General features: G+C 59.2%; 4 protein-coding genes across 4 annotated transcripts; 2 read left to right on the forward strand and 2 right to left on the reverse strand.

Moving 5' to 3' along the window:
- Positions 1–216: 216 nt before the first annotated feature.
- BXZ73DRAFT_97939 (uncharacterized protein) lies at positions 217–1,995 on the reverse strand (the record flags this gene model as incomplete). Its single annotated transcript, XM_048027540.1, has 5 exons — positions 217–290; positions 370–535; positions 1,367–1,531; positions 1,589–1,783; positions 1,837–1,995. The coding sequence occupies 5 exons, from the start codon at positions 1,993–1,995 to the stop codon at positions 217–219; spliced, it is 759 nt and encodes a 252-aa protein (XP_047881788.1).
- Positions 1,996–4,236: 2,241 nt separating this feature from the next.
- BXZ73DRAFT_40914 (uncharacterized protein) lies at positions 4,237–7,017 on the forward strand (the record flags this gene model as incomplete). The annotated part of the gene is made up of 4 exons (XM_048018669.1): positions 4,237–4,629; positions 4,701–5,931; positions 6,098–6,571; positions 6,641–7,017. 4 exons carry the CDS (start codon positions 4,237–4,239, stop codon positions 7,015–7,017), a joined length of 2,475 nt encoding a protein of 824 aa, XP_047881789.1.
- Positions 7,018–8,548: 1,531 nt separating this feature from the next.
- On the reverse strand, positions 8,549–9,842 carry BXZ73DRAFT_40866 (NADH:flavin oxidoreductase/NADH oxidase; the record flags this gene model as incomplete). Its single annotated transcript, XM_048018659.1, has 4 exons — positions 8,549–8,821; positions 8,874–9,269; positions 9,339–9,509; positions 9,564–9,842. 4 exons carry the CDS (start codon positions 9,840–9,842, stop codon positions 8,549–8,551), a joined length of 1,119 nt encoding a protein of 372 aa, XP_047881790.1.
- Positions 9,843–10,931: 1,089 nt separating this feature from the next.
- Positions 10,932–15,002, forward strand: BXZ73DRAFT_74775 (phosphoribosylformylglycinamidine synthase; the record flags this gene model as incomplete). The annotated part of the gene is made up of 1 exon (XM_048022089.1): positions 10,932–15,002. The coding sequence occupies one exon, from the start codon at positions 10,932–10,934 to the stop codon at positions 15,000–15,002; it is 4,071 nt and encodes a 1,356-aa protein (XP_047881791.1).
- Between the last annotated feature and the right edge of the window lie 407 nt (positions 15,003–15,409).

The raw sequence follows: 15,409 nt of genomic DNA on the forward strand, positions 1-15,409 counted from the left end.
TGTGTCGCACTCTAAAAAGCCCAGGGCCACACGTGCACACTCCGCTGCGTGCTCAAGCATGTGCCACACGGGACCAGAAGACCCCTGTCTGTCATTAAGTGCGCAGGGATCCGATATTAGAGCTGATCAATCTTGCAAGCAAATCCAAACGAAAACTCACCGAAAAGACCTAGTGATCACTACCATGCCACTCATCAGCAGCCTCGGACTCTTCAGCTATGAGCCTTTGACGGGCAGATTCGGATAGCCCTCGTCTCGGTGCATGCTGAGTCGGAGCCCCCGCGCGTTCACTACAGTCGTTGAGGTGTCAGAGCGACTCGTTAGCACATCTAATGACCACGAAGACTCACCGGGCTTGATTATACAAACTTCTCCGCAGTGACAACGACCTAGTCGGAGCAAGCTCCTTGCTCCACTCGAGGATCTCAGAGAGGTATGTGTCGTACTTCGACTTGTACATCTTCTCCGTGAAATGAGCTTGGTCGCCATCCGTGACGAACACTCCATCTCCCCATTGGTTGAGTCCAAAATCGACCTGTGGTACACAAGTCAATGATGGTGTAATGCTGCTGCTACTAGCGGTGCGCAATGCCCACGCCGGACGGCGCCGCGTGCGCCAGCCGGCAGTGGGCACAACGAACAAGTGGGAAGGCTGGCGCTGCCGCATCGGAAGCCGTGAGCTCCCGGAGTCCATAGGCGTAGCGTCCCAATTGAGGGAGTCGGCAGATGATACCACGGGTGACGCTGCTGGCCATGGACAGAACGGGAAGGAAACGAGGCAGGTGGAACGACGGGTGTGCCGGTCATCGTCCACAGGCTGACATGAGTGCGCGCGCGACCAGCCATGCTCAATGAAAGGAGGCAGGTGCAACAGTCGGCGCAATCGTCATCCACAGGCCGACGCGAGCACGCGCATGGCCACACATGTGTGCACGAGCATTCAAAGAACGCGGGCTTCGCAAGCGCTGCGCCCACCCACGGCGCACAGAGCGCGTGACCTCAACACCACAACAGTCGGCGCAATCGTCATCCACAGGCCAACGCGAGTGAGCGCACGGCCACGCGTGTGTGCACGAGCATTCAAAGAACGCGGGCTTCGCAAGCGCTGCGCCCACCTGCCGCGCACAGAGCGCGCGACCTCAACGCCAACGCGGGCCGTATTGTGCATATTGAGCCTGGAACAACTGAGGGAGAGTATCGTCCGCGTGGTGGCCCCGCGTTGACGAAATGCGGCCGAGTGCCATGCCATGCAGGAAAGCAGAGCACGACTCAGCTCGAGGCATGCTTCGCTATCCAACATGGCAACCCAGCATTGCCAGGTCGCGAAGAAGGGTGTGTGCATGCTGAATGAGATAGAAACACGTACCGCAGTGAACACGAGGGCCAACGTAACCTCCGATATTGGCGAGAAATACGTTGAGAATTCAACCCCGGGTGGATGTTTGCCTTTGCTTCCGGGAGCGAACCACGCGGACTGGATGATGGCGAGAATGATGTCATTTTGAGCAAATCCCTTGCGTGCGTCGACGTCCTGCCTCGTGAAAATCGTTAGTGCGTCACGATAGTACAAGTGGCACTGACCAGTTACCTTATAATGAAAGCGGACGTCCGCCTCTGCTGCATCGAGATCGAGTAGCTTGATGTAAAGAGCACGGTTCATACTCTTGGCTGGCTCGGTCAATGCACCTGAAAACCCATAGCTGAGCGCAATGAGTGGGAGTACGGCATTCCGGACCTTGCTTCGGGCATTCGCTGTCCTCTCGGTTATCTGTCTGTCCATCAGCTGAGAGCGACACCAGCAAGGATACGTAACAGTCAGACGGGGAGTGCACTCACGAGACCCTTCACACGATCAGTGAGAATGTAGAAAGTCTTGCTCTTCGTGCACGATTCTTCCCAGACTTTAGCTGCCCATTTGGACTGAGTTTCCGTGTCTGGAAATGCGTCCTGGGTGACGACAAGAACCTGAAAGAGGTGACATGCGTGACGAATCATTGTGGCCACATGCACCGTGTAATCAGTAGCCTTCGGTTCGCCCTGAGGAGGGCGGTTGTCGCGGAAAGGGGGCTCTATAATGGGCTGAGCGGGAGTCGTCACTGGTGGCGGCGAGTGCTGTGGCAATAAAGGGAGGGGTGGAGGTGGCGGTCTGTGCTGCGGCAGATTCGGGTGCGGTTGGCGAGGCTGTTGAGGCTGCTCAATTGATTGAGGACGTTGAGGTGCGAGTCCCACACCTGCAATTCTGTGTGTGAATATACATACACATGTCACCATGATCATAGGGGATACGGAACAAATCTCACCATGCTGCGTAGGTGCGCCAATCCCATGCCGGATTCCAGGACTAGGGCTTCGACTTGACGGAGGACTGGACACGTTGCGGAGGGAAGATCGACTTGAAGATGGTGTGCTAGAACGAGATACAAGGGGGACGTGAGGAATAATAACAGAGTCGTCAGCATGATCAAACAAGGGAGTCGCATCCGAGAAGGATCTGTAGATTTCTCAGACCACTGAACACAGATCCTGGCAAGATAGCGAAATCGCACCGCAATGTTGGATCTATATCGTCATCGCGGATCCGGTAGTACTGGCTAGTTGAACGAGGAATGTCGGACAAGCTGAGCATCGGCAGGGGCGGTGAAGGTGTGTGACGAAATGATCTCGCAGAGTTTATTGTGAAAGGAGGCGGAGGTGGAGGGGCAGATGGTAGATGGCCGTCGGGTAATGTGTTGGTGGCAGCGGGTACACTAGACGGTGCTGGAAGGCGGGGTGCAGTGCTGGGGCGGAGTCGCTTCGCTGTCCGTTCTGGCTGTGGGTCGTAAATGCCTCTTGACTCCATCTGCGAGAAGATCAGAGAGGTGTACTCGTACAGATAGACAGGTGTACTTACGCTTGCTTTATACCGCCTCACATCACTGTGAGTCGGATCCTCTTCCTCGCTCTCGATGTCCTCGGGTCGGTCGTCACCATGGTCCGACGCGTCAGGCTGGAGTTGTTGATTCAGGAGCCGGGCTTGAAGGCGCTGGTTTCGACGCTTCTCCTTCTCGAGCTGAGCACGAAGAGCCTCTTCTTGGTCTGTATCTGTATGAAATATTCAGTTACGTTGAAGAACAACCACAACGGTAATGGCGGTGATGAGCAACAAAGAGATAATCACATTGTTGTGCCAGCTTTTTAGTCGCAGTGCGTGGCCGAGTAGATTGACGAGGTGGGGCGGTGGTTTCAAGTCCAGCGCTGCTCGTTGTTGGTTCTTCAGTCTGATCAGGTAGTGGCGGAGGGGCAGGTGGGAAGTTGGGGTTGTCGACAGCGCGTGTCCGGCGTGGCTTTGGGCCGCGCGGCCCCATGTCGGTGTGGTGAGTAGGATGGGAGAGGGTGGCGACAGTGGAGGGGGATGGTGGTGGTGAAAGGTTTGCCAGCGGAATGCACCCTGAAATGGGGCAAGTGTGCATGCTGCGATGTGATTGGCTTAAGCGCGGGACTCGAATTTAGGGGTTCGGGCTACAACTCACCGCCGACTCGTGCCTTGAAATCCGAAATCTCCTCCTCCTTACTCCACACTGTTCTCCATCCCCTATCATGCCCACATCTTGCCCATACTGCGGAGAGACTCTCAGCACTGTACAAGGCCTCAGAGCCCACATTCGACTGAAGAAACCATGCCGCCAAGCACACGAACTCACCCAGGCTTCCGAAACAACGGCTGCTATTGTGTCTCTCCACGCGGCTGCGGCTGCTGCCAGTGTCGGTGCTATCACCACCAACGTACCCACTCTGACGTCGCCAATACCTGGGTCCGAAGAGGTGTCACCGATATCCTCTCCTGTGGAAATGGACGACAATTTCAGCACACACCAGCCTATCGTTACTACAAGAACAAACTCTCACCAATCCAGTTGTGTCGCTCAAGATGACCACAGCCCGGGGTTAACTCAAAGCCCGTCAAACCGGCGCGCGACAACCGTCGAAGATGTTCCGGACGTCGACGATGGAGGGATGGCCCGCACTCTGTGGACCGAAGACTTCGACGATGCGGCTCGGGCAGGAGAACCACTTCGCATGGGTGAGACGAAGTTCGAGGAGATCCAGCGGGCGCATGCAGCTCAACACGGTGGTGGTGCTGAGGCTGGAAATTCCGGTTCTCCAACGTGGGCTCCGTTCAAGTCTAGGGCAGACTGGCAGCTCGCAATGTGGATTTTGAGGACTGCCGGGGTGAGCCATAGTGCGATAGATGAACTAATGAAGCTCGACATCGTGAGTGTCATACTTGATTTCAATGACAGATGTGGCTCACCGACTGCACAGATCACCGAGAGCGCATCAAAGCTGTCTTGGACCAGCGCATACACGCTGCTGAAGAAGGTCGACACCCTCCCGCAAGGCCACGCATCCTGGAAAGTGGAGATCTTTGAAGTGGAGGGAGACCTGGTGGACCCGGAGACAGGAAAGCAACTCACCGAGACGATCGAACTTTGGATGCGCGACCCAGTTGAGTGTGTCCAAGAACTCATTGGCGATCCCCGATTCTGCAAGTCCATACACTTTGAGCCAAGGAGGGAGTACGCGGATCGCGAGGGGAGGTGCAGGGTGTATCGTGGGATGGAGACAGCAGACTGGTGGTGGACGGTACAGGTGAATATCAGTTCATAATCTCGGACTCGGAGCGCAAAATGCTCACATGTGACGGTCTCGGACGGTTGTAGCTTAAACTTCCCGAAGGTGCTACAGTTGCGCCTGTCATTATCGCGTCGGACAAGACAAACCTGTCAAGAATGAGCGGGGACAAGACTGGGTGGCCAGTCTATCTCACCATTGGCAACATCGACAAAGAAGAGCGTCGGCGGCCATCGTCTCGTGCCACGCTCCTTCTCGGGTATCTCCCTGCCACCAAGTTGGGATCGTGCTTCTCCAAAGCGCAGCAGTCGATAGCAATCAACCGCGTCTTCCATAGGTGCATGAGCTCCATGCTTCGGTCGTTGGTCAAGGCGGGGGAGGAGGGTGTGGAGATGGTCTGCGCTGACGGATATGTTCGGCGAGTCTTCCCTATCCTGGCGGCGTATATTGCGGACCATCCAGAACAATGCATGGTGTCCGGATGCAAGGAGAACTTCTGTCCGAAGTGCTCAGTGCCGCCGAACGAGCGAGGTGAACCAGGAACTCACCCTCTGAAGAAACCCGACGCCATCCACACCATCTATCGCCGTGCCTGGGCAGGCCTTCAGCCTCCGGAGCTTGACAACCTAGGCTTGCGCCCTGTTGAACCGTTCTGGGTTGACTTACCTCACTGCGACATCTTCACCGCCATCACTCCCGATATCTTGCATCAACTTCACAAGGGCATGTTCAAAGACCACCTTGTCAGCTGGTGCACGGAAGCGCTAGGTCCAGGTGGGGAGAAGGAGGTCGATCGGAGGTTCAAGGCGATGCCGAAACATGCTGGGATACGCCACTTCAAGAACGGCATCTCTGGCGTATCTCAGTGGACGGGGATGGAGTACAAGAATATGGAGCGCGTCTTCCTCGGCGTCATCGCTGGCGCGTGCGATGAGAATGTGACGCGCGCTGCGCGCGCCATCCTCGACTTCATCCACTATGCTCACTTCGAAACTCAAGATGACTCCTCCCTCCACCGTCTTCACTCTGCCTGGCAGCACTACCATCGCTTCAAGCACGCATTTGTCGACCTCACCATTCGCCAACACTTCAATTTCCCCAAAGCGCACTCGATGCAGCACTACGAACGCTCTATCCGGCAGAGCGGAACTGCCGACGGCTTCAACACCGAACAGTCTGAACGCCTCCACATCGATCTGACGAAGATTCCGTACAATGCTAGCAACAAACAAGATACTTACCTCAAACAGATGGCGCTTTGGCTCGAGCGGCAGGAGGCGTTGGAACGCTTCAAGTCGTATTTGGAGTGGAGGGGAATCAGTGCCGCTCAACTCGCCGCTGATCCTCCGAGCGTGTCATCTGAGCTGTATACAAATGTGAGTAATTATTCGTTCTGACATGCTCTACAATCTGTCTTACGATACTATCCAGCATCCAGCTACTACCACATCGTCTGCGGCTGCTGTCCTTCCGGGAGAAAGGCTAGAACCTCGCACCTCACATCCTCGGGCTCCCGCTTCCGCCACCGCCGCTGCGACCAAATCGGCTGATGGCCGGAAGGACCACAACTCACGGCGTGTTGCGAAGTCTCCAGCATTCAAGAAGACGCTTCGGGAGCTGATAGACAGTCACGGTACGCTGCAGCTTCTCCCCGCATGGTACGTGTTCCTTCGCAAGGTCGCGCTTGGCCACCCACAACGCCTCAAGCATATCAACGACATTTTGTTCCACAACGGGAGCTGGATCTCTGGCTACCACCAGTTCAAGCTGGATCTTCCAATCGTCCGTCAAGTTTCAGCAGGGGTGCTTGTGGACACCGTTCACGCCTCACCTGAGCACGCTGCTGCTCACTCCGGAATGTCCGCAACTCCAGCGAACATGTCAACAGTTCTCGTGCTTGACCCTGATCTAGCTCCTGGCATTTCGTCGCCGCCGTTCGACCCTTCCAACCCGCTGCGAGGTGACGTCATTGGAATCGCTTTTGGCGTCGCCGTGCGGCCTGGCTAACGGTTTGATCTCACTACTCCAGGACTTCAAGTGGCTCGAGTACGCGCCATCTTCAATACACCATCCATTTACAACGCCGCTCTTCTCGGTCTTCAAGAACCACTGGCGTATGTCGAGTGGTTCACGCCGTTGCAAGTGTACGACAACCCGACCGGGATGTACGTTGTATCTCATTCCACTCGTCAGCATCTCCGTAATGTATCAATAATTCCTATCTCCCGCATTATACGTACGTGTCATCTCATCCCTGTGTTTGGGAAGACTATGAACCCTTCGTGGACGTCGGAAAACGTGCTCGATATGTGTACTCGGTTCTATGTAAACCCATATCTTCGACATCACGACTTCGTCCTATTTAGATATCTTGACCCTCGACATACAGACTCGCTCGATACATAGATATATGCATTCTAAATTTCTACTACAGTACTGAACACTACTACGTTTCGTTTGAATCCCGCTTGGCAGCGCCCACACCGACGATGTCAGGGGGCCACCCCGTTCCTGTGCGCATGCGCACCTCGCGCTCGGGTGCAAGGCCTGGCCGACACTCTACACCTCTCGGGCGCAGAGTGAGTGTGTTCCCGATTGCGAGGGGCCGCAGTTCAAGTTCATGCCGTGCGCCTGAATGTGAGGGCGTATGCGGCGCTGCGGATGCTTAGCTCGGACCCGGGCGCGCGGCGGAGTGCAATCAATGACACTTCGCTCTGCCCATCCAGGTTCTTTGTGTCTTGCTGTCCCTCTCCGCCAAGTTCCCTCCCTCCCTCCCTCCCATCCGCCGTTGTTCAAGAACCTCGCCCCAAGCCACAGCCCAGTGAGTGCGCCGTTCAACAGGATGATGCGGCCAGGGGGCCGGATGAGCTGGCTCATGCGTCACGAACTGCGGGCGTGCATGCACACTCCCTCGTATTCCCCCTCAGCCACAAACTTGGAGTACCCGAGTCTGCACCTGCCTATCGTGAGGCGGCGCTTCTGGGCGCGTCGTCCGGAATCAGCAGAGCGCGCAGCCAACAGCGCCCTCCAGGCAGCTCAAGCGGCGGTCCTCTGATTCCAGATGACACGGCTGGTTGCGTCGAATCGTGGTATGCATGTGCGCGAGAGATATAATTCATCTATAGTATAGCTACACGTGTGCTAAGTTCTCACGGAAGCCAGATATGTGCCGCGATGGAGGGCTACGGGACGGCGGCAGTGCGCTACACGGACTACAGGAGGTACATGGCGGAGGCGCCGAGCTATGGCGGATTTCCTTTTTCCTGACGCACCCGTGGAATCCAGCGGTAGCCACGTAGAATCCACCTGTCTTTCCACCGGAATTCTGGCGGGCGGGGCGCCAGCAAGAAATCGGCGGCGCGCCGTCTGGGGGTGTAGTACGACATGATGCGCGATTGGTCGACGCAATCTGCGCGCGGAGGCGCCCGCGGCATTGAGAGGGAGACAAGACGAGGCTTCTGTCGGAATGCACGCGGTGGTGGAGTGCGGTACAGGAGCGGACGAGACCAGCAGACGGGAAGAGCCTTCTGAGCGGTGTTTCACATTGGGTTACGGTTTGTGGGCTCTGAATGTCCGTAACTTATAAAAATGGATGTTTTCCCACTCACTTCTCTTACCGCCGTCGGCGGTGGCCGTGGCTCCGCTGAGCCAATCCCGAGTGCCCATACCTTTGACATCACATTTTCCTGTCGCATACATAGACATGCCATAGGTTTCCTGCCACCTGCCTGTCCTAGAGCACAGGTAGCCTTTGACGCCTCGGAGCCAAGCGGAGAACACGGACCCTTGCGAAACGCGGGAAGCGCGGGAAGGAAAGTGGACCGTAGTCAACGCGTTAACGACCAGAAAGTGCAAAAACATTCATCAATCAACGCGCGCCAATAATGCCGTCAATCCACGACCATCAGGAGGTTGCTGTAAGTTACATCGCCCGAGCTCATGCAATCTGCGTCTTCAAGAATTCCTCCGAGAACGGGTATGTTGTGTAACCTTCCGCGGTCTTCGCCGTGAAGAGCATGCTGTAGTCCGGTGCGTTGAGCGCCAGGTTCTTCTTCAGGCGGAAGGGCAGGTCAGGGTTCGCGAGGAATGACATCCCGTAGTCGATTATCTGCCCCGTCTCCTCCGCGATCTTCACCCCAGACTCGCGGTCGTACCCACCGGTGGAGATCATATGGCGGGGCGCCCAGAGGTCACGAATGAAGTTCACTTGCTGCATGCCTCATCAGCTTCGGAACCATCGCCAAAAAAGCCGCACTCCGCACCGAAGGGTTCTTCGGCCCTACGTTTTCCAGCGCGCTGGGCGCGACGACATGGAGGTACGCCAACTTCGGGAAGCGCTGCTTGAACTGGTCGACGAGGTACGTGAACTGCGGCACTGGGTCCTCCATGCGCATGTCCTGGTACGTGCTCCACGGGCTCAGGCGGATCGCCGCTTTGCTTTCACCGACGGCGCCAACGATGGTGTCCATGACCTCGAGAGCGAAGCGCGCACGGTTCTCGATCGAGCCGCCGTACTCGTCCGTGCGGGTGTTCAAGACGTCCTGGAGGAACTGGTCGACAAGGTACCCGTTCGCGCCGTGGACCTCGACGCCGTCGAAACCCGCGCCCTCGACGGCGTTCTTCGCGGCCTGGCCATACCACTGGACGTACTCCTTGATCTCTGTGGGTGAAATGGTGAGAACTACGGGAGATCCGCATCAGGCTTTGCAAAACAGCGTAGCTTCGACAGTCAAGGCGCGAGGAGCGTGCTCGGCGTGCTCTTTGAGCGCGATCGGCGAAGGCGCAACGTAGGGGTAGTCGGGGAACTCCTTGTTGAACAGGTCTGGGCGCGCCGTGCGCCCGAGAGACCAAAGCTGCAGGTAGATGTGAGAGCCCTTGGCGTGGACTGCGTCGACGATCTGCGCCTTGATTGTCGGCGAACGTTCACTGGAAGCGCTGAAATACGTGCTCACCTTTTTCCACGCTGCGACCTGTGCGTCGCCGTAGATAGCTGGGGCGTTCGGCTGCCCGCCCGCCTTCTCGTGGACGATGGTGGCCTCCGTGATGAGGAGCGTGCCTGGGACGCTGGCGCGCTGCTCGTACATCTTGACCATCAGGTCGGTGGGGACGTGGGCGTCGTCGTTGCGGTACCGCGTCATCGGGGCGAGCACCACGCGATGGGCGAGAGTGATGTCGCCGATGCGAATGGGCTGGAAAAGCGCAGACGTGGAAGCCTTGAGCACGGTAGACATGCTGAGTGGTGTTGGAGGGTGGTTGGGTGGATTGCGTAATTGTTGCTGTTACTGTGAGGTCATGCTGGCCAGAGCTTCATACGCACCCCCGTCGGCCTCTTGTACCTCGACACGTAATGTCATGACAGTTCTGGATGTCCAGTGATGACAAACTTTCTGAGCGCGACGGACGTGCAAGAGGAGGCAAGAGGGCGAATGACTCGAGCAGCTCGTAATCGCCGGGAGCATCCGATCCCAATGCTCATCAGCAGGATAGGCGCCACGGGAGACGCGCTTTGGTGGGCGGCAGGGACGCGTGGCGCGCATGGACGCACGGCTGCACGTGATGCACGCCGTCCCTCCTCCTCCCTCCCATTGTCAGCAGGTCTGGCCTTCGGCGCTTGTAATTTGAGCTGACTGCTTTGTCTGACAAGATCGTGTCCTTAAATCCTTGTGTAGGCACAGTGTAGCAGCTGATTAACACCGAGCTTAGTTATTGCTCGAACATATCACTCCTCGTCCCGGATACCCCAAACTCGACTACCGAGCACTTTTATCAATGCCCAGGTTGACACACCTTCCAATGGTCTTAAACTATGATATCCCAAAGTTTGTGAGCTCTTCATGGTTTTTGCAAAGTGCACCAATTATTTCATTGTAGGACTGGGTTTCAATCTTTGCATTTCTCAGTCAGCATTCCAGTATCTGCAGTCTGTCAAGGGCATCCCTGTCATATACGGTTTGTCAAGATCCGCTCATAGGTACCTGTGTTCCTGTCTCGGCGTCCAAAGATGCGATCGCTGCAGGCGCAATTCAAAGGCTTTGTGTTCATCTCTTGCATTTTCTCACCTCGGAGATTATATTCCGAGTGACCTGTACACGTTGATCATCTATGGTTTTGTTAACAATTGTAGGGCTTCATTCCAAGATCTGAAGAGGCATCTAGACGCCCTTGGGACCGGGCCGCCCATCCCGAGAGATAAGATAAGAACAAGAGGAATTTTCCGCCTGGTCGATCGCCATGCAGTGCCCTAGCCACTTTCTTCCTTCCACCACCCAGTGAGTAGCGACAGCAAGACACATGCCCTCATCTGACGCGCGCAGTCGAGGATGCTGGTCCTGCCAGGCAGCTCCGCAATTTCTCCGTCCAAACGCGACGCCCTAGCGCGCAAAATTCAGGACGTCTGCCCCCAAGTGGCCGCGGTCGATGCCGTCTTCATCCACCTCATCTCTTGCCGGTCCACCGTCGCGAAAGAAGAGCTGCAGAATCTAGAATCGGAGCCACGTTGTGCACTAGACCAGCTCCTACGTTACGGGGACAGCAATCAGCTCGAAAATACCCACCTCGCCCTCGAATCGCATCGCGATCTGGCCTACGTGATTCCTCGACCGGGGTCGATCTCGCCGTGGTCCAGCAAAGCGACCGATATTGCCACCATCTGCAAACTCGAACATCACGTCGAGCGTCTCGAGCGCGGCGTCGCCTACGTGTTCACCTTCAATAATGACTCACATCTCAGCCAGGCTCTCATCGACATCATCTCACCGCTCATCCATGACCGAATGACCCAGGTCGTCCAGTCAACCCCCCCAAAGGAAGAAGCCATTTTTTCCCACAAAGGGGCCAGTCCCCTCCTCACCATCGATCTCGTCACCACCGACGTTCGTGACGAAGCTAGGGACAAGCTCGCCGTCGCGAACAAGGAGCTCGGCCTCGCCCTCTCGGCTGACGAGATGGACTATCTCGTCGACGCCTACGTCTCCGGCCCCGCAGCGATGGGCCGCAACCCGACGGACGCGGAGCTCTTCATGTTCGCACAGGTCAACTCCGAGCACTGCCGCCACAAGATTTTCAACGCGTCGTGGACGATCGACGGCGAGGACCGGGACACGTCGCTCTTCCAAATGATCCGCAACACCGAGAAGTTGAACAGCACTGGGACGATCTCTGCCTACTCTGACAACGCTGCCGTCTTCGAGGGCCACAGTGCACCCCGCTTCTCCGTTTCGCATGCGTCCGACGACACCGACCCCACCGCCGCGCTGACGTACCGCTCGCACGTCGAAGACATGCCCATTCTCGTCAAGGTCGAGACGCACAACCATCCCACCGCCGTCTCGCCCTTCCCTGGGGCCGCGACGGGTTCTGGCGGAGAGATCCGTGACGAGGGCGCGGTCGGGCGCGGGTCGAAGCCCAAGGCCGGACTCGCGGGCTTCACCGTCTCGAATCTGCTCATCCCCGGGTTCGTGCAGCCATGGGAGACCGACTTCGGGCGCCCTGCGCACATCGCGTCTGCGCTGGACATCATGGTCGACGGCCCGCTCGGCGCGAGCGCGTTCAACAACGAGTTCGGCCGCCCTGCGCTCGCGGGCTACTTCCGCACGTTCGCGGAGCGCGTCCGGCTCCCCGACGGCAGCACCGAGGTCCGCGGGTACCACAAGCCGATTATGCTCGCCGGAGGACTCGGGAACGTCCGCCCGGCATTCGCGCACAAGTCGAAGATCTCCAACGGGGCGAAAATCGTCGTCCTCGGCGGACCGGGACTACTCATCGGACTCGGCGGCGGCGCGGCGAGCAGCCAGGTGTCGGGCGCGGGGTCGGCGGAGCTCGACTTTGCGAGCGTGCAGCGAGACAACGCGGAGATGCAGCGGCGCTGCCAGCAGGTGATCGACGCGTGCATCGCGCGAGGGGACGCGAGCCCGATCGAGTCCATCCACGACGTCGGCGCGGGCGGGCTCTCGAACGCGCTCCCGGAGCTCGTGCACGACTCCGGGCTGGGCGCGACGTTCGAGATTCGGGACGTGCTCGTCGCGGACTCGAGCATGTCCCCGATGGAGATCTGGTGCAACGAGAGCCAGGAGCGGTACGTGCTCGCGGTCGCGCCCGCGCGCGAGGCGCAGTTTCGCGCGGTCGCCGCCCGCGAGCGCTGCCCGTTCTCCGTCGTCGGCACCGCGCAGGACTCGGACGCGCTCGTCGTCACCGACCGGCTGCTCGGCCAGGACGTGATCAACCTGAAGATGTCGACGCTGTTCGGGAAGCCCCCGCGCATGTACCGCCGCGACGCGCACGTCCCGCCGCCCGCGACGCCCTTCCTGCCCGACCTTGCGGCCGCCCTTCCCAACACCCCCGCACCCGCACGCCTCGCAGAAGCCGCCAACCGCGTCCTCCGCCTCCCCTCGGTCGGCTCGAAGGCGTTCCTGATCACCATCGGCGACCGCTCCGTCACCGGGCTCGTCACGCGCGACCAGATGGTCGGGCCGTGGCAGGTGCCCGTCTCAGACGTCGCGGTGACGCGCGCGTCGTACGGCTTCGACGTCCGCGCGGGCGAGGCGATGGCCGTTGGGGAGCGCACGCCGCTCGCGGTGCTCGACGCCGCGGCGTCCGCGCGGATGGCCGTCGCGGAGGCGCTCACGAACCTCGCTGCGGCGCACGTTGGGGCGCTCGGGCGCGTGAAGCTGAGCGCGAACTGGATGTGCGCGGCGGGCAAGGCGGGCGAGGGCGCGGGGCTGTACGACGCCGTGCGCGCGGTCGGGATGGAGCTCTGCCCGGCGCTCGGGGTCGGGATCCCGGTCGGGAAGGACTCGATGTCGATGTCGATGCGGTGGCAGGAGCGGGACGGGGAGCGGAAGGAGGTCAGCGCGCCGCTGTCGCTCATCGTCACGGCGTTCGCGGCGGTCGAGGACGTGGGGAAGACGTGGACGCCGCAGTTGCGCACGGACGTGGACGGGCCGACGGTGCTGCTGTTCTTCGACCTTGCGCGCGGGAAGCAGCGTCTTGGAGGTTCGGCGGTCGCGCAGGTGTTCAAGCAGGTCGGCTCGGAGGCCCCGGATGTGGTGGAGGCCCAGGACATCAAGACGTTCTTCGAGGCGTGCCAGGCCATTCGTGAAAGCCATCCAGGTGCCATCCTCGCATACCACGACAGGTCCGACGGTGGCCTGTTCACGACCATCGCGGAGATGGCTTTCGCTGGACGATGCGGAGTGGACATCAAGCTCGACGCCGTCGCACAGGAGGACTACGTCTCGGCACTCTTCAACGAAGAACTAGGGGCGGTTGTTCAGGTACTCGAGCGCAGCGTTTCCACTGTTTCCGAAGTCTTCGTCGAGCAAGGTTTCCCATCGTCTTCCATCCACGTTCTGGGCAGCGTGACTCGTGAGGAGACCGTCAAGTTCTCAACGTCTTCCGGCGACGTGTTTTCCAGCACCCGCGCGCAACTGCAGTCGGCATGGACCGAAACGTCCTACCAGATGCAATCCCTTCGCGACAACCCGGACTGTGCAGAAGAAGAGTTTGCGCTCATATCATCCCCCGACCACCGCGGGCTCTACTACGACCTGACCTTCTCCCCGCACCAGTCCCGCAACCTCTTCCGCCGCCCCAAGGTCGCCATCCTGCGCGAGCAGGGCGTGAACGGGCACATCGAGATGGCCTGGGCCTTCAACGCCGCCGGCTTCGACGCCGTCGACGTGCACATGTCCGACATCCTCTCCGGCGCCGTCTCGCTCTCCTCGTTCCGCGGACTCGCCGCCTGCGGCGGCTTCTCCTACGGCGACGTGCTCGGCGCGGGGCGCGGCTGGGCGTCCTCCGTGCTCCTCAACGCGACCGCGCGCGCCGCGTTCTCCGCGTTCTTCGCGCGCGACGACAGCTTCGCGCTCGGGGTCTGCAACGGCTGCCAGCTCCTCGCCGCGCTCACGGAGGTGATCCCCGGCGCGGCGGACTGGCCCGCGTTCCGCGCGAACCGCTCCGAGCGCTTCGAGGCCCGCGTTGCCGTCGTCGAGGTCGTACCTGGGCCCGCAACTGCACGTTCGGTCTTCCTGCGGGACATGGCGGGTGCGCGCCTGCCCGTCGCTGTCGCACACGGGGAGGGCCGCGCGGTGTTCGCGCGCGAGGGGCAGCGCGCGGCGTTGGAGGAAGCCGGGCTCGTCGCGGTGCGGTACGTCGATGGGAAGGGCGCGCCAGCGGAGGCGGAGGCGTACCCGCTCAACCCGAACGGGAGCCCTGGGGGCATCACGGGCGTGCAGACACCTGACGGGCGGGTGCTCGCGCTCATGCCGCACCCGGAGCGCGTCGTGACGATGGAGAGCAACAGCTGGTATCCGCCGGAGCTGGCGGAGGCGTGGAAGGGTGTGGGGCCGTGGTTCCAGCTGTTCCAGAGCGCGAGGAAGTGGTGCGGGGAGTGATGTGTTGAATTGTTCGCTAAAGGGGATGAATGGATCAGAGAAACAGAAGGAAAGAATGAAAGAATTTTAGGACTCACAGTTTGTGGCTCTAGTGGTAGATAAGTACTGGCAGTGTTCGAGGTCATGTATCCGGGAATCGTGTACAAAACGTGTCGTGCTGTGTCTCGGCGCACAAGCGCCAGGTAATGTGAACATCCGGGCGCTCCGCGGTCCTGACTTGGACTCACCACTGTGGCACGCCTTCAGAACTAGCTATAGGTATACACTCTTAAGCTCTCGCACTTCCACTTCGATGTCAAACCACGCCGCTTGCTCAAAATTTCGTTGCCGCTGCTCCCACAACCCGTCGAGCACCTCAAGATGGTGTGTGTGCCATTGGAATCCTCGCCGGACGATTTCTTTGCATT

The sequence above is a fragment of the Epithele typhae genome (genome assembly GCF_022376455.1).
Source record: "Epithele typhae strain CBS 203.58 chromosome Unknown BXZ73scaffold_5, whole genome shotgun sequence".
In the NCBI taxonomy this organism is placed as follows: Eukaryota; Fungi; Basidiomycota; class Agaricomycetes; order Polyporales; family Epitheliaceae; genus Epithele; species Epithele typhae.